At 37.0% G+C, this 19,503-nt stretch overlaps 1 protein-coding gene across 3 annotated transcripts in view; it reads left to right on the top strand.

The window, feature by feature from the left end:
* SLCO2A1 (solute carrier organic anion transporter family member 2A1) overlaps window positions 1–19,503 on the top strand; it is a 155,350-nt gene that overhangs the window by 109,140 nt on the left and 26,707 nt on the right. For all 3 annotated transcript variants that reach the window (XM_074214804.1, XM_074214805.1, XM_074214806.1), the window contains exons 4-8: window positions 5,061–5,285; window positions 9,618–9,716; window positions 12,786–12,922; window positions 15,113–15,191; window positions 16,196–16,360. In XM_074214804.1, the coding sequence (XP_074070905.1) occupies window positions 5,061–5,285; window positions 9,618–9,716; window positions 12,786–12,922; window positions 15,113–15,191; window positions 16,196–16,360 (705 nt within the window). The remainder of the gene's footprint in view (window positions 1–5,060; window positions 5,286–9,617; window positions 9,717–12,785; window positions 12,923–15,112; window positions 15,192–16,195; window positions 16,361–19,503) is intronic.

The raw sequence follows: 19,503 nt of genomic DNA, 5'->3' as shown, positions 1-19,503 counted from the left end.
AGGAGACTACCCAGAAAAGGCTGGGTCTGAAATTTAAGAGGATGTAACCTCAGTTTTGAGAGAGCTGTCTGAGATGACATCTAAGGCCTCTTCCAGGGTTAACATTCCAGTGGTCCTATAAGGATTTATGGATGCATCTTAAAAGATACATATGCTCTGCTCCTTCCTCTACCTTGATTACTCCTCTGTACTTTCTCCTGTGAAAGCTGCTCTGATGGAATTAGGGGAAAAGAAATGCCAGGAAGCTTGCTTGAACTTAATTTTCTTAGAAAAATGAGAAGGTAGAACAGAAATCTCTTGTTCTGACCCTGTATATGGAGTACCCAACTTAGTGACCCTGGGCAAGATTTCTTTGGGACTCACCTATGAAAACTGGAGATAATAATCCCTTTCTCCCAAGACTATTATTATGAAGAAAATAATTTTTAAATCTTCTTTTTGGATTTTTTTTCAAGGCAATGAATGGGGTTAATTAACTTGTCTGTAGTCACTCAGCTAAGCAAGTATTAAGTATATGAGGTCAAATTTGAACTCAGGTGCTCCTGACTTCAGGGTCAGTGCTCTATCCATTGCTAATAATGGTCTTGTCAAGAAATAACACATATAATTTATATATGTAATATTATATAAAGATATGTTTTAGTATTATATATACATTTATAAATATGTGTTGTCTATATGTTATATATATTATTGAGGTATACATAAATATATGTGTGCAAATATGTATATGTGCAGTTATATACACATAATATTAAATATATATAAATAAGTATAAAAATTTGCATATATTATATACGTAGTGGTATATGTGCATACACTTATGATATATGATATATAAATGTATGATTAAATAATATATTACATAAATATATAAATACCACTTATATACTGTATATATGCATATATACATATTATATGATATATAAACCTAAAATATGTGTATGTGTATTTATGTTCACACCTATATAATATAATGTAATATATATGTAATATGTTTGTGGCTACATATATGTATATACCTAAACACATTTATTTATATAGTATATGTGTAATCTGTATACATATATTTATAATATGTATTTATAGTATATACTCTAGATGTGTGTGTACACACACACACACACACACACACACACACACACACACACACACAATCTTTCTTACAGTAGGACCAGAGATTCCAGTTACTTTCCCCAAAAGGTAGAAGTCCTCTTCTCTCACCTTGTTCCATAAGGCAATTCACTAAAATCTAATTCAATTCTGTTCAATTTAATTCACATTTATAAGGTCTCCCAAAAGGGGAAGGAAACAGGAGAAAATCGAGAGTAAAGAATTTAGAAACAGACCATTGAGTTTAAATCCCAGCTCTTCCACTTGCAGAAAGGTCCCAGAAAACTGATGAGCCCAGGATGAAAAAACCAAATGGCAGGATCTTAGCTTTAGAACTAGAAAGGCTCTTAGAGACCAACACCCTCATTTTGCAGATGAAGAGATCTTAAGTGAATTGCCCAGCATCCTGCAGATAGAAGTAAAAGGGGCAGGATTCACTTTCTGAATTCAATTTCCATTGTTCCAGACTGGAAAGAGTGAAAACCCCAACTTGATTCATCCAGTGCCTCCTTGGACTATAGTTAGTCCATCAACAGTCATGTATTAAGTACAATCATTCTGCTAACTACCAGAGATACAAACACAAAAATGTGAAAGAATCCCTGCCCTTGAGATGCTCATATTCTATCAGTAAGACTGATAGACCTTGAATTTAGCTACTCTATAGTCAGTGTTACCTGTCTGCCTTGTGAAACAGGCTGGTTAGACCAAAGCCCTTTACCTAGGGGATTGGGAAGCATATGCAGAGAGCAATGGATTATTGCTAATTCTAAAGGCTTTCTGCTAATTTGACAGCTGGTGGCACGGTAGATAGACCATCAGACCTGTCCAACCTCAGAATCCACTTAGCTATATGACTTTTGGCAAGCCACTGGACCTCTGCTTACCTCATTGCCTCAGCTGTAAAATGAATATAACCACAGCATCTGTCTTCAAAGGTAGGTAGGGGAGAGAGGAGTTCTGGAATCAGAAAGACTTCTCTCTGAGTTCGAATCTGGTCTCAGACACTTAACTGTGACCCTGGCCAGTTCTCTTAGTTCTGTTTGCCTCAGTTTCTTCCTCTGTGAAATGAGCTGGAGAAGAAATGGCAAACCATTCTAGTCTCTTTTGCCAAGAAAACCCCAAAAGGAAGAGTTGGACACACCTGAAAACAGATCAACAACATCACCACCTTCAAAGGTTGATGTGAGGATCAAATGTTTGTAGATATTTATATTTTACAAATATTTTCAAATATTATAAAAAAGGGATTAAGAAAGTACTTGCCACATATTAGTTGTTCTATAAAATGTGTATTCCCTACCAGATCTCCTATTTAACTTCATTTTACCTATTCATGAGTGGTACATTTTTTTAAAAGTCCTTGTGGATATTTAATTTTTAATATTTTCATCATTAGCATGATAAACATGAACATTTGCACATGCATAGAATAAGATAAAAAGAATATTGCATACAAAATTATAACTCTGTTATAAAGCTTGTTTTTTTAAGTATACAATAAACTTAACATAGTAGTAAAAACATTGCCCTGCTTGTTGTCTCTGTCTCCTGAATTTCTTTCTGTTCTCTTCTGTTTATTTCTTAAATGTTTTGCTCTTGGTTGATTGGTACTTCTTTCTGACGGTCTAGCTCCCTCCTTCCCTCCATCACAGCATATGAATCCCAGCTCCTTAGAGCTGCGAACCATCTGGCAGTCAAGTTATACCTGAAAAGTCCACTTTCTGGGAGCAGTTTTATGTGTAACTTAAGATAAAGATGAGGATCCCAAAGTGGATTGGCAGTGCACATGTTGCCTGGTATCCGTCTTCTATGAGTCATTCTGTCTGTGAGGTCTCTATGTTATTTAAAACCTTGCAGTTACATAACTTGATTTATATTCCTGGAGATCTCAAAGCGACTATTCTATGACAGTTTTAAAAATTATTTTCATTTATTTCATGAGATATTTCCCAATTATATGTAAAAAATTTTTAAAATAATCATTTAAAAAGATTTGAGTTCCAAATTCTCTCCCTCCTCACTTCTCCCCAGTCCTTGAGAAGGCAATCAATTTGATTTTTCCTATACTTGTGAGATCAAGCAAAACATATTTCCAAATCATCCTTGTTGCAAAAGAAAATACAACAAAATAAAACAATAATAATGAAGAAAGGTGTTTTTTTTTAAATTTAAGGCAATGGGGTTAAGTGACTTGCCCAAGGTCACACAGCTAGGCAATTATTGTCTGTCTGTGGCCACATTTGAACTAAGGTCCTCCTGACCCCAAGGCTGGTACTCTATTCATTATGCCACCAACTGCCCCCAATTTTTTTTAAGGTATGCTTCAAATTACATTCAGAGTTTATCACTTCTTTCTCTCTGGAGGTGGATAGTATTTTCTTTTTTTATATACATGAAGAATTGTTTATTTTTTTCTTTTTTAAAGATTTTATTTATTTTGAGTTTTACAATTTTCCCCCCAATCTCACTTCCCTCCCCCACCCCCACCCTACCGCAGAAAGCAATTTGTCAGTCTTTATATTGTTTCCATGTTGTACATTGATCCAAATTGAGTGTGATGAGAGAGAAATCATAGTGCATAGTATTTTCATCATGGGTCCTTTGGAATTGTTCTAAATCATTGTCTTGATCAGGTTAACCATGCTTTTCATAATTCTTTCATAATTGATCATCATACAAATTGCTGTTACTGCATATAATGTTCTGGTTCAGCTCTCATTTGGCATCTGTTCATATAAGTTTTACCAGATTTCTCTGAAATCATCTTGCTCATTTCTTTTTTCTTTTTCTTTTTTTTTTTTTTAGGATTTTTCAAGGCAAATGGGGTAAGTGGCTTGCCCAAGGCCACACAGCTAGGTAATTATTAAGTGTCTGAGACTGGATTTGAACCCAGGTACTCCTGACTCCAGGGCCAGTACTTTATCCACTGTGCCACCTAGCCGCCCCTCATCATTTCTTAAAATCCAATAATATTAGAGCACCAGACCTGGAATCAGGAGTACCTGAGTTCAAATCCAGGCTCAGATACTTACTAATTGCCTAACTCTGTGACCTTGGACAAGTCACTTAACCCCATTGACCAGCAAAAAAACACAAAAAAAATTCCAATAGTATTCTCTCACAATCATATCACATATTTTATTTAGCCATACTCTAATTGATGGACATTGCCTCAATTTCCCTTACTTTGCCACTACAAAAAGAGTTACAATAAAATTTTTTGTGCAAATAGATCTTTTTTCTTTATTTTAAAAAAATCTTTGGAATATATACCTAGTAGTTTTATAGTCTTTGCACTTAGTTCTAAATTGTTCTTCTGAATGGTTTGACTAGCTCACAATTGTACCAACAATGCATTAGTGTCCTAATTTTTTCCACATCCCTTCTAGCATTTGTCATTTTCCTTTTTTAGCCAATCTGAGAAGTTAGAAGTAAGAAATTAGAAGTATTTAATTTGAATTTTTATTATCAGTAGTGATTTAGAACATTTTTTTCTAGTGATGATTAATAACTTTGATTTCTTTTTTTTTCTGAAAGCTGACTGTTTGTATTTTTGCCCATTTATCAATTGGAGGATGGCTGTTATATTTATAAATTTAGCTCCGTTTCCTATATATTTAAAAATGAGACCTTTATCTGAGAAATGTGTACATGACATTTTTTAAAAATTATTTTTTTAATTAACAAATATGCAAAGCCAAGCAAAACAAAATACCATATTGACCTCATTTGAAAATGTATAACATGATTTATTAATTGTATGAATTTTGCCTTTCTTTTGACCAAAGAAAAGACATCAGTTATTAGAATCTCTCTTCTTCAAGGACTAATAATTTGCCAATATGTTTGTCCTTAGGGGTGACCATTTCTGAGCAGGAACTGGGTGATGCCATCTTTGAGGATAACTGGTGGTGTTATAATGATTTGATGCGTTATCATTGCAGGAAACAGCAGCCAAATCCAGGATATCTGCTATAAGAATAGGCCGGACCTTGTTCCAGATAAGTGTCAGAATGTTTTTCAAGATACCAGGAAGGAGACCAGTAGCATGTGGGGCCTGATGGTGGTAGCTCAACTATTGGCTGGCATTGGGACAGTCCCCATTCAACCTTTTGGTATCTCCTATGTGGATGATTTTGCTGAACCAAATAACTCACCTTTATACATTTGTAAGTATCATCCAAGAAGAAAATAGGAAGACCTTGGAATGTGAAGATGTTCAAATTGTTGTTATGTTAAACCTTTAATTGCCTTCATGGTTTGTCTTTTGAGTAGATATTTGCTAAGTATACTGTCTCAAGTGACACCTGGGTACCTGAAAATGAGAAATCTGGGTAATTTGCCAAATAGAAATTCCTTTCACTAAAGTAGTTTAGTAAAAATTGAGGCAAACTACTGAACCACGCAGCCTCATTTCCCGACATGACAATTAAGTGAGTTGTACTAATTTAGCTCCAAAATCTATTCTAGCTTTAAGGGTCTATGAACCATGTAATCTGTGCTTACCTAGAAGTAGAAAAATAAAATAAAGAATCACCTGAGAGGTTCCTTTCAGCATCATGTTTATAAAGTTGACAGTTTGCCATGATGTGAAGAAGGCCATGACTTAGAAAATTCACAGGTGAGATTCCTCAATGACAGGGTCCTTCGGTTATTTTGTGACCTATTTCAGTCCTAGCTTTTGAAAATCCAAGTTCTTTTCATGCATGTTCCATTACAACTTTAAAGACCCTGATGTTAGAGAGACAGAGCGGCATAGTGGATAGCCTTAAGTCATTAAGATCTGGGTTCAAGTTCTATCTATGACACAAGCTGACTGCATGATCCTGGACTAGTCATTTAACCTCTTGGTCACATCCCAAAATTACTAGTTAGTTTGAACTGATGGAGGAAATTCTTCACCGGCAATTTCCTATGCCAATGAAATCATAGGTCTACTAAAAACAATCCAAAAAAAGACCCTCAAATTACCTAATGACTGATATCTAACTGAAATATCAGTTGGCCTTCCTTAATCTTTTCCTCCTTTTTTTTTTACACTCCCTATTCTCTCTCCACTCTGATAAATTTATCCCAGGAGCTCATCTAACTCTACACTGCTGAGGAGGGCAGATGCTAACCAGACTACTGTCATCACCATATTACAGGCACATGAATTATTCTGTTGCCACCAAGGATGTGCCCCTTAGGATCTTTGTGGTTTCCATTTCCCATGGACATACTTCCTGCCTAGCCATTTAAAAATGTCGCAATGACTGTTCTCTCTGGCATAGGCTACTCTTATTACATCAGAATGATTACATTTATATAATGGGAATTGGTCTTGGGGATCAACACCATCCTGGCAGCCAATCCCTGGGCGAGTTAGACCTTGTCCTCTATTTTGCTCTCTGAGAAACCATGGTGCACATCCAAGGGAAGGAACAGACAAGAATAAACAGCTTTAGGGAAGGTTTTCCTAATTGTTCCTTTTGTATTATTTCCTCCTTTCTCATTCTAAGAACAACAGTTGTAGGAGCCCAGGCTTAAAGACTTAATGCTTTCAATGTTGGAAGCTAAATTGCCCTCCTCTCTATTCTGAATAGCACTCTATCTTTTATCTTTATGCCTTTGCATTGGGTGGCCCATATAACTAGAGTGCAACTCTCTCCTTAGCTCTGCCACAGTCTTTTTCTTCCTTTAAGATTTAGCCCAAGGGCCATTTTGTGCATGATGCCTTTTCTCATTCCCCAAATAATAGTGTTTTCCCCTCCAAAACTACCCTGTCTTTAATTACTTTGTGTGTACAAATATAAAATATATGAATTTATTAACTTCATATCTAATCTACACATATTTTTATATGTACTGGTCTTGCCTATTAGAATGTTAATGTCTTATAAGTAGGGATTGCTTCACTCTGAACTTGTAGCTCTAGAGACTCAGATAGTATCTGACAGAGAATAGATATTTAATAAACATCCACTGGTTGATTGATTAGTGGTTTAGAAACTAATCTATTTCAAACTGATCCAGCATTTATTAAAAACCTGTTTTGTTCAAAGCATTTTGTGAGATGCTAAAGTCATGGCCTTTTGTCCCTTGTCCCCTAGACTAGACAAATCTAACCACACACCAGCAGAGAACTATATTCTAATTCCACAGGAGACACTTTCTGGGACCTGTCACTTGAGATAAGTCAATTAAGTCAACAATCATTTGTTAAGTGCTTACTATTAGCTAGTCACCGTGCTAAATTCTGGAAACAAAGGCAAAAGAAAAGTCCCTGACCTCAAGGAGCTCATTGACTACTGAAGAAGACATTTAAACAATTAATATATAAATAAGCTATATACAGAAGAAATTGGAGAAAATTGTTAAAGGAAAAGAATTAGCATTAAGAGTATTTGGGAAAGGCTTATTGTAGAACAAGGTGGAGAATCTCTGACCCACTGGCTGTATTGGTCTGACAGGCAAGGGAAACTGAAGGTGAGACTCGAAATTCCATAAATCTAGAAGTTTTTTTGGGGTGGATTAATTAAATGTTTGACCAAATATAGCCCACAAATGATGTTATGAATATCCAAATGGCCCTTAGCAGAAAAAAGGTTCCCTACCTTTGTTGTAGAAGGTGGAATTTTTAGTTGAGACTTGAAAGACGCCAAGAGGAGGAGATGAGGAGAGAGAATTCCAGGCTTGAGGACAGTCAACAAAAATGCCTAGAGATAGAAAATGGAGCATCTTGTTCAAGGAGCGTCAAGGAGATCAATACATAGAGACCAGGAGGGATGTAAGGGAGATTTAAAGACTAGAAAGGGGTCAAGTTATGAAATACTTTAAAAACCAAACAGAAGATTTTAGATTTGACAGAGACACCAGAGTTATTGAATAGGAGCTTAACTTATTAGAGTTGAAGTGTCCTCATCCTTAAAATGAGAACAATAATACTAGGACTACTTACCTTACAGTAATAATAATGTTTGTCCTTCGTTCTTGAAGAAGACCATGACATCAGGGAGGTGATACCAGGACAAGCACATGAATTGAATTTGAGTGAGGGGGAGGTTGTGCTAAGTCACCAGTCTCACTTTCTCCTCTAGAGCCATCTGAGTCCAGTGGCCAGGTATCAATCAGGATGACTGGAGATGGCCCTGAATGAGAGACAATCAGGGTTTAGTGACTTTCCCAGAAACACACACCTAATTAGTATCAATTGTGTGAGCTTGGAAACAAACTCATCCTCCTGACTCCAAGGTCAATGTTCTATCCACCAAATCAAGTAGTTCCTCCTATCTTAATGTATTATTATAAGAAACCCATTTGTAGGGGCAGCTAGTTAGCCTAGTGAATAGAGCACTGTCTCTGGAGTCAGGAGGACCTGAGGTCAAATCTGGTCTCAGACACTCAATAATTTCCTAGCTGACCTTGGGCAAGTCACTTAAACCATTGTCTTGTAAAAAGTCAATAAAAATAAATAAAAAACTTGTAAAACTTAAATCACTATATATAAAAATGGTAAATTTTTCCACTGTGTAATAATAATTAATGTTGTTCAGTCATTTTTCAGTCATGTCCAACTTTTTGTGACTTCTTTGGGGTTTTCTTGGCAAAGATACTGGAGCATTTTGCCATTTTCTTCTCCAGCTCAAACTGGAGTAAACAGGATTAAGTGACTTACCCAGGGTCACTAGTAAGTGTCTGAGACCAGATTTGAACTTAGAAAAATAAGTCTTCCTGACTCTAGGCTAGGCACTATTCTGTACACCTTAAAAGGAAAAAAAACACAGTTCCCTCACTTGTCTGTCTTTAGGTGGTCTTATTTACTCTTGGTATTTAATGGCAGTGGCAACATGGGTGGCCAGGAGGGGAGTGTAAAGTATAGCCTAGATTTGAATGTGCACAGTACATCCATCTGTGTGGTATAGAAGTTAGTAAGGAATGATGCACAGAAATTCCACACCTTCCCCTGGCAACTTCTCCCAGTTAAGTAATGACCAATAACTTGGGTGGCCTAGTTTCCACAGACAAAGAAAAATGAAGGGATAAATGAAGAATTGAAAAAAAATTGCAAAGAAAAATTTTGGTTTTTGAAAATTAAGATCTTTATAACAAAATGCATGTTTTTCAATCAATTACTTTGAATTAGGGTTTAAGTTTGCTCTGTTTGATGGTAGAAATTTCAGCAAGGAACATTTTAGCTCAACATAAGAACAAGCTTCTTTTACAATCAGCACTAGCCCCATGTAGATTAACCAGTAGTAAGTACTACCCCTCTATCCAAAGCTAAATGATGCCTAGTTGGTAATTTTGCTGAAAGAGTCATGCCTGAGGTAAGGGACTGACCTTGATGAGGTCCCTTCCAACACTAAGAGCCCATGGGATTAAGACCGATTTGTTCTTTTTTCATTGTTGAATAATTGCTTCCCTTTGGATGGAAAAGTTAAATTCTTATTGTACTCTGCTCCTCTGATTGGATCCTTCTGTGAAATACATGACTTAATATTTTCCTCTTTTTTCTTCAGCAATTTTATTTGCCATTGCTGTGTTTGGACCAGCTTTTGGGTACCTGCTGGGGTCGGTTGTCTTACAAATCTTTGTTGATTATGGAAGGGTCAATATGGGTAAGTCGAATGGCAATCATCTGTAAAGGATTTCACTGCATACTTTCATTTCATAGTCATTTCTCCAAACTCTAAACAACATGAGTTATAACAATAGGACTAGTAAATATTTATATAGATTTTTAAAATTAACTGTATACAAATCATCTCATTTGATTCTTACGGCAATCTTGGAGAGAGGTGCTATGTCTCCATTTTATAGATGAGGAAACTGGGCCTGGGAAAGGTTAAATGGTCCAAGGTCACAATAGTGACCTTGTGTGCACATTTGAAGTAGGGATGCAAACTCAGTTCTTCCTGTTTCTGGATCTTGGTGTTGAGATATGTTGCTCCAATTTCTTGCTGACTCCACGTTTGACCCTCTATCCACACCTCTGAGCTGCCTCTCAGTTTGGAGATTATGGTGATCACTAGGGAATTCCAATCCCAAACCTCTCATGCTTCCCATCTTCATAAGAAGAATGCATTAAGTACTTCACAGCCATGAAACCTTGAGTGAATTCTTTAACATCTTGGAACCTCAGTTTTCTCAGTAACAAAATGATTAAGATAAAAATCTATACCATGCACCCCCCATCCCTGGTTGCTATGAGAAGCACAAAATAGATATTTATGTAGTATTTTAAGGTTTGCAAAAGGTAACTAATTGACACAGTATATAAAGCACTGGTCTTGGAATCAGGAAGACGAATCTTAGTGTGTTCTAATCTGACCTTGAACATTAGCTGTGTAACCTTGGACAAATCACTTACTTGTCTCTGCCTCAGTTTTCTCATCTGTGAAATGACTTGGAGAAGCAAATGGCAAGCCACTTTAGTATATTTGTCAAGAAAATCCAACAAGGGATCACCATGAATCAGACATAATTGAAACAACTGAATAACAATAAAAGAAGTTTATAAAGTATTTTACAAATATCTCATTTAATCTTCATCAAAACCCTGGGAGTAGTTACTGCTATTACCTTCATTTTACTGTTGAGGAAACTGAGGCAGATGATTTCCCCAGGGTTACAGTGTCTGATGCCAAATTTGAACTCATATCTCCTTAACTTCAGGTCCAGGGTTCTACCCACTTAGCCACCTAGTTGTCATAAGAGAATGGAGAGAATGTCCTTTTTGAGCTATAAATCTTTATCTGAATGTAATCTCATAAACATTCATGACAAGGCAGGGAAAACAGTTCTACCCATGCTCTTTTGAGAATTTAAGGACAAGACTTCTCACAAGTTCTAAGGAGCTGATGGATTTTCTCCTCCCACAGGGGCCATCAATCTCGGGGCTGATTTGCCTAGTTATTATAGAATTTACTGGACAGAGAGAAGTCAATCCCCTCCTAGGAATTAGAAGAGGATAAGTATTCAATCTATACAACCTCTTCAATTAACTGGTGCTTCCCTCATTTAGTCAGAAAGACTCCAGGCTCATTTCTCTTTGGGGCTTGACAAGAAAAGTAATTGATCTCCGTAGAAAACAGAGAAGTAAAAAATTGAGACTCCCTGTAGCTCAGCTAATAGATGTATTTCTGAGACTCTCCCCTTTTTCTTTCTCTCTCTCCTTTCCTACCTCCTTTTCTTCCCTCTCTCATTCTTTTTTCTCTTCCTTCTTTCCTTCTTTTCTTCCCTCTTTCCCTCTCCCTACCTTCTTTCCTTTCCTCTCTCCTTCCCTCCTCCTTTGTTTTCTTCCCTCTCTCCTTCTAATTCTTCCTCTTCTCTCTTGTTTCCTTCCTTTCTCTTCCCTCTACTCTCTCAGGCAACATCACCTGATTTATTCACAACATACAGGTGCATACAGGGAGGACTTGGGTAACTGGAATCTGAGACTGGTGAAAATGGCCACAAAGAAGACCCCAGTCTTAGTTGCCCTCAAAGATCCTAAATAATATGGCAAATGCTCTTTCTTTAGAGAAGTGTGACGGGAAGGGTAGCTATTTAGTCTGATGATGAAGCATTGCCTTTCCTGGCATCAGAATTTGGAAGAGAAAAGAATTCAAGGTCCCTGCTCAGATAAAGGGGAAATGTTTATGTCCTATAGACAGTGCTTCAATACAATGCTTCAGGCTGGTAGGTGACCTGAGTCTGGGTTCATGAACTGAATGTGAGTTCAAAACCCAGGGCAAATCACTCAACCTCAATTTCCTCAGCTGCAAAAGGGAGATAACAATAGCTACTACCTCCCAAGGTTACTGTGAGGATGAAATAAGATATTTGGGAAAAAACTGGCTTAGTTCAGCATCTGTCACATAACATGTAATAGTCTTTTTTTCTTCTTTCTGTAAATGAGACATAGTATGATTCAATGGAAAGAGAAGTAGATTTGAACTCAGAGATTTCAGATCTTGACTCATATCCTGCTTCTGATACTTTTTTACTCCTGTAACCAAGAACAAATCCTCTCATCTTTTTTGGGTCATGGATTCCTTATCTATAAAATGAAGGGGTTGACCCAGATGACTTCTAAGAGTAGTGAGAGCAGATCTTGGGATCATAACTTCCCCTAGAAAGGCCCTGAAAAGTCAGCTACTTCAAGTTCATCACTTTACTGCCAAGAGAAGTAGAACCTAGGTAGAATAAGTCAAGGTCATGGATGTAGTAAGTACCAGAAGAACTCAAGTCCCTCAGCTCCAGATTTAGTGTTCTTTCCACTTTGCTACCTCCTCTCACAGCCTCATTTTTCAAGTTAAAATACAAACCTAGGAAGCTTTTTTCTCTTTCATGAATCTAATAGTCTAAATTGAGGAAGCATTTGGGAGAAGGATTTCTTTCTAAATCAGGTAGGAACAATGAGTTTCTTAGGTGGATAGAAGTGATTAGAAGTATAGTACTTGGAGATAAGATGACCTGAGTTTGAATCCTGCCTTAGCTGGCTTGGGCAAGTCATTTAACATCAGTTTCCTTATCTGTAAAATGGAGATGACCTATCTCAATTACCTCACAAGGTTATTATTGGGATCAAATGAGTTATCACTTATAAAATGCTTTACAAAAATCTTAAGGCACTGTGTAAATGTTAGTTACACATCGTCAACATTGTCATGATTATTTTTATTGTTATTTTTGCTTCTCTCCAGCTTCTGTAGATTTGAACCCGGGAGATCCTCGATGGATTGGAGCCTGGTGGCTAGGCCTCCTCATCTCCTCAGGATGCTTGGTCATCACATCTTTTCCATTTTTTTTCTTCCCACGAAACATGCACAGAAAAGAGCAGGTAAGATTCTTAGAGTCTGTACCTATTTCTCCAAGGGACTGGTGAGCCAAAAGAACTGAGTTCTGAATCTTGGGTTACCACTAGTTGTCTTATGTGACCTTGGACAAGTCAAGTGCTCCCTCTGGGTCTCAGTTTCATTCTTTGTAAAATGAGTAAGTCAAGACTTTATAGATCACCTTTAAGGTTCCTTTCAGGCTCATTATAAACTAATTTAAACTAAAATGTTAATTACAAAATGTTTTCCCCACTCCCAGAGAGGCAAAACCAATAAGGGTAACAAACAAAATCATGGAAGACCAGAGCTGAAAGTGACCTCAAAGATCATCTGGTCCAACACCTTCTTTTTAGAGAGGAAGAAACAGACTTTTGTGACATATAGAAATCTGTGTCTTTGGGGCAGAGTATTATCCATTATCCTTTAAATCAGATCACATTGAAGGAAGAACTGATTTTGGTCATGACAATAAGTTGATAGGTTAATCAAGGCTCCTTCAGAGTGCTGAGCCAGAACTCTGGCTGAAAAAGAATGGTAGCAGTGAATTCATAGAGAAAGAAGAGGACATTAGAGAACCAAAAGACAGCATGAGCTTTAGTGGATTGGATGTGGAGAATACTTAACAGATATTCCCACTTGGGATGTCTTTTGGGGAATAATTAGAATGAGGCTGGAAAGAAAGAGTTATTGGTGGAGGTCCTTGAATTTCCATCTGAGTTTAAACTTAGTCCCATTTTAAGCCACAGAGGACTCGAAGGTTTTTGAGAAAGATCAATGTGAGAAAAATGGCATTTGGGATAGATTACTTTATTAGTGTTCTGTAATCCATACTTGAGTTGAAAGAATTTGGAAGCTGAAATCCTAGATTATGGTCTTAATCCAGTCTTAGCACATAGTAGGCACTTAAATATTTATTGAATTAAATTGAATCCAACCATGATCTAATGAGGTTCTTATAGTGATTGGAAACATGGTTACAAAGGAGGCATCCAGAGGACACAGTAGAAGGACTGGAAGGATTAATTAATAACACTGAGGATAAAGAAGAGGAAGGATGATAACCCAAGGTCATGAGTCTAGTGAGGAAGACTGGAAGGACATGGAGGGGGGGCGGAGGAAAAGGAGGAGAGGTAGGAGAGGTGATAAGCTCCTTTTTTGGACCCTCAGAGTCTCATGTACCTTCAAGTCCCCTGTAGGTTTCCAGAGGTAGGAGAATAGAAAAAGGGTAAAGGTTGGGGCTAAAGAATGAATTTGAGAGTTATCAGTCCAGTTGATAATTAAAGCCATGTAGGTGAGCAATGAAATTGGTAAGGGGAGAGTGGAAAGAGAACCTAGGACAGAACCTTGAGAAAGCTACTAATCATTATCAAGATGAAAAGGTATTAATGAGGTGAAAGGAAGAGAACGAGAGATAGAGGGAAAGATAGAGATAGAGATAGAGAGGTGAAGAAAAACATAAAGACAGAGAGGGAAGAGAAGGAGAAAGAGAGAGAGAGACTGAGCACAAAGACCAAGGGAACAAAAGAGAATTCAAATACAGTGCACTTAGAGAACATGGTATCACAGAAGCTAAAAGATCATGGAATTTTTCCTATGAAAAAGTGAAGTCATGAAAGATAGAAGAGAAATGGGCTAATGGGAGATTATATTCCAGTAGTATAATAGAGTTGACTCACAGAGGCTAGAGAGCTGATTGTTAAATTTTTATTGTAAGGATTTACACCTCTGAAATTATCAAAAGTTACAAATCAAGGACTTAGTTTATTCTTTTATTGATTATCTAGATATAAAATGATAGAGAAAATGTTAATACTGCAAATTAAACTTTTAAAAAACTTTAGCATGGTTTTCATAGAGCTGGTTGTTAAATATTTATGAGTACACCTCTGATTTAGGCATTTTACATGCAGATTTGTTGTGAAATAATATGTAAATTGTCATCCTTTGACTCATCAGCTTGGTGTCTTATGTAACTGGAGTGAGGCATTAAAATACTGCCATGATAAATGTTAAGTGAAGTGAATCATCCATTAAAATTGTTGTTTGTTTAAGGTGAGAATCTTGGGTGGCCAGGAGAAATGATGTTTGGGGGTAGGAAGCCTTAGGATAGAGCCATCCCACCTGACTTAAGTGGTCAACTCTGGAGGAGACTAGGGAGCTGATCAACACTTAAAAATTTTCTCTTTACTCATCAGATATCCATCACTTTATCAGATGAGATGAAGAGGATGGAGGAAAACAAGCCCAAAATCACCATGGCAGATTTCATTAAACGTAAAAAATCTCTTGCTCTTCAGTTTCATTTTCTAGTGCATTCAGTGGAATGGGCTTGGGGATAGTGGAGTGTGGGATGGCAGGAGGGGGACTCCTTAATTTGAGAATTGGAGGGATCTGAGAATTTACTGTTTTAAGATGTGGTGGAGCAAATAATGGCAGGTGGTCTGAAAATCCCCCTTGCTGATACCCCAGATTCCTAAGCCAATAGAAACCATGTAACTCAGGTGAAGGATTCTTTTTTCTGGAAGCTGTTTTGATTCCATGGGAAAAAGTCTTCAATGGGGAACCAGGAGACCTAGATTCAAGCCCAAACCTGCAGAGAAATTCAAATTCATCTGGCCTGTCAAAAATTAGTTCAGTCCATCTACCTCATACGTTTTACCCTGCTGTAATAAGGAGCAGCACCATCTACTTAATAGCTGAAGAAGGACAGACAGTTTCAGTTCCATGAGACCTGTTTCTATGTCAGTTATCGATATTATTTGTCTGTGACTTGACTTCTTTTAAATCCCACATAATTCTGAACATGAATTTTTTTGATTTTGGCTGAATAATTAAACTACTCTGTGTCTCAATTTCTTATTCTTGAATAGAAAAGTTTGCCATTTCAAAGAGATAATGACATGCTCTATGGAAGATGGAAGAAGAAGGATAAAATATACCTTTTAGATTTTAGTTTTTGGTGGAGGGAGGCAGAATGGGTTCTGAGAATTTTGTGATGCAGGGAACTCCTGATGAGAGAATTCCCTTCACCAATACAGATCTCTGTGTTGTATCTTTTAGTCTTAGAAAGTTACTTGGAGACAGAGAGTTAAATAATATATCCAAGTTATACAATCAGAAGGTGTCAGAAGATTTGAATATAGGTTCTCCTGACTTTGAGATCAGTATGCTGCCTAACAGATCCCACAGCCTCTCTCTTCTTAGTCTTATTTGTAAAGTTAAAAAAAACTCTTCATTTGAGAGATTGGGATCTGCCATAAATGTATGTTTGTTCTCAGGATTTCCCCGCATTTTCATGAGACTTCTGACGAATCCCCTCTTTGTCTTGGTGGTCCTGACACAGTGCACCTTCTCCTCAGTCATCGCTGGCCTCTCTACTTTCCTCAATAAATTCCTGGAGAAACAATACGGCACCACTTTAGCCTATGCCAACTTTCTCATTGGTGAGTTCCAAAAAGTATGGTTCCAAGAACTGGGAAATGGTCCTTGAGTCTGAGGGAGGGGGCTCCAGAACAAGGGACTGATAAAACACTGAAAATATGAAATGACACATTAAGGGGGAAAAAAAATGAGGGTGAGGAATTTCTGAGAGGAAAGAACTTTAAGTACCTCTTTCCTAGTCAACAATCAGGAAAGGTCTGGGCCAGACAGACTCTGGGACCCTAACTGTTTCTAGTCAGAAGTCTTAAGTCTAAGAGGTTTCCTTTTCCTGTCAGGGAGGAGGTTATAAGGAGGCTTCCTCCCCACCTCATGGCCCTCAGAAAGACTGGGCATCCATTAGAATTCAAACGGCATATGACCTTTGGAACAATCACAGGGGAAGATGGGATATAATTTAGAACTGGCAAAACATTGCTCACTCTTTGTTACATTGACATTTCTTTTGTAATTTTTAAAAATTCCTAAATTAACCAACATTAAATATGATGAGCACTTCCATATACAAAGCAGAACAGAAAAACAGAACCAAACATGAAGCCGCAAATCTGATTTATGACTAGCTTGCTTTTCTTTTTAAACATATAATCCATTCAGCATGTTATCTCTAAAACTGTCCTGTTTGTTTCCTACTGACCTTCATTCTGTTCTCTATTATGCATTATTTAAAATACTTCAATGACCATCTTCTCTTACATTTTCTTTCCATTTTGGTAAATTCATTGCTATCTCCTCATTCCAAGTCCAATTATACCCCACCCAGCTCTATTTGAAAGAAAGAGAAAAAACCACTTGTATCAGATAAGCATAGTCAAGCAAAACAAATCCTTACTTTGACCATGGCTGAAAATATCTATCTTATTCTTTGCCTTGAGTTTATTACCTCTGGGTCAGGAGGAGGTAGAAAGCTAGTGTATAGAATCACCATCTCTTTGGTATCATGGTTGGTCACTGTACTGATTAGAGTTCTTGAGTTTTCAATGCTTTTTTCCTCCTTACAATGTTGTTAATATATAAAATTTATACAATAAATCAATTTATACTCTAAATTAATCTCTGGGTTCCACTCACTTAAGTCTGGATCATTCCAGACCAGTCTTCCAAGGTTTGTCTGACACCATTCATAATATCTATCAACTATAATTTGTTTAGCTATTCCACAGCTGACAGGCACTTTTTAGTTTTCAGGTCTATGCCACTGTGAAAAGAACTGTTCTAAATATATCTGTAAATATAGTTCCTTCTGCTCACTTGATCTCTTTACAGACCTGGTATTAGCATCACTGGGTCAAAGGGAAACCCCTAGCTTAGTGTAACTCGGAATTGCTCTCTAGAATAGCTAGACCAAATGACTACTTCCTATAGTGTAATAATGTTCCTGTTTTCCTACAACTCTTCTGATGATTATCACTTTTTACCAATCTGATGGAGGTGAGGTAGAAATTCAGAGTGGTCTTAGATTGTATTTTTCTTAATTAGTGTTTTAATCATTCAATTAACATTTATTTCCAGAAACTGTGTGGAGAATGAGGATAACAAAAAGAGCTAAAAGACAGGCCCTGCTTTCAAGGAGCCTGTAGTCTAATGGGGGAGACAATACCCAAATATATACAAAATAAGCTAAATACAGAATAAATAGGAAAAATTAGCAGAAGTAAAATATATATTTAAGGGGGGGGTTAGGAAAGTCTTTTTTTTTAAAAAGAAGGGATTTTAGTTGAGATTTAAAGGAAGCCAGGCAAGTAGTGATTTGGAACATTTTTCATATGGTTGTTGATAGCTTGGATTTCTTCCTTTGAAAAACTGCCAGTTCACAGCCTTTGATCATTTATCTACTGGAGAATGACATTTACTCTCATATATTTGAATCAGTTCCTTTTATATCTTGGACATTAGATCTTTGTCAGAGAAACTTAATGCAAAGATTTCCCCCCCTCCATTTTGCCATCTCCTTTCTAATTTTAACTGCATTAGTTCTGTTTGTACAAAATCTTTCAAAACTGTGACAAAACCAGCACTTCCAAAGACTCAAAAACACTCTCGCCAGCCAACTGACAGCGAAATAAATGCTTCTGAGTTAAAAGACCAGGTTCTATCTGTATCTGGGCTACTTGGTAGGCATTTGTACAAAACTGTTTCACCTCAATTTGTTTGTACCTTCATCTGTAAGATGGAGGTGGTCTTTTAGATTTAGCACTGTAAGAAATCTTGGAAGTTAACAAGTTCAACTGCGTAGAGAAAAGTGAGATATGATATGATAAATGGCTTTTCTGAGGATCAAAACACACTTTGAACCCAATAATTAAAGCTCCCCTGTAACTTAAAAATGTGTGATTCTAATGCAAGTGATTTGCATTATTAGGCAGTGGTTGTGACTCTTTTGCGGTTGGAATTGATTGATTTATGATTAGTATGGTGGGATGACAGTAGAGAGATATATAAAAAAAATCCTTGTCCTCAGGAAACTTCCCACTCAAAGGAATTGACAAACACATTTTACTGAATACCTCAAGCAATACAAACATTATAAAACTACAAGTAGTGATACCTTAACCCTTAAATAGACAACTGAATAAAAATCTATTTTGGCTTAGAGATTTCTGTAATGATTGGAGCAAGGGACTTAGTTGTTGTTTCTCTGACTCCTCTTCACTCCTGCCTTTATATTCTGGATTAAGGACCCTTTATAGGACAGCTAGAGTCAGATGTCAAAGTTGAAGTTGAAGCTTAATGAGAAGACAGGACCCATGGGAAAAGTCCCTGAGGTTAGCAAAAATAGAAGGCAAAAGAAAAAAGGGGACTGACAGCAGAGGAGGAGATGGATAGATAGTATAATGGAAGCAACCAAACATGAATTTGGGCAGACTTTGAGAGATGGTGGAAGATAGAAGGGCCTGTCATGTAATGGGGTCGTGAAGAGTCAGACATGTCTGCAAGATTAAAAAACAACAAAGTATAGTGGATGATGCATAAAAATTGGAGTCAGAAAAACACGAGTTTGAATCCTGCCTCAGACACACACTAGCTGTGTGATCCTGAACAAATTAATGCAGATTGCCTCCAAAAAATAAAATAAAATTTCGAGCAAAGAAAGAAACTTACCAGCCATGTGTCTGTGGACAAGCAAATCCTTTAGACTATCTTACCC

This window comes from Macrotis lagotis, chromosome 1, assembly GCF_037893015.1.
Source record: "Macrotis lagotis isolate mMagLag1 chromosome 1, bilby.v1.9.chrom.fasta, whole genome shotgun sequence".
Lineage (NCBI taxonomy): Eukaryota > Metazoa > Chordata > Mammalia > Peramelemorphia > Peramelidae > Macrotis > Macrotis lagotis.
This window is presented reverse-complemented; position numbering and strand designations above follow the sequence as displayed.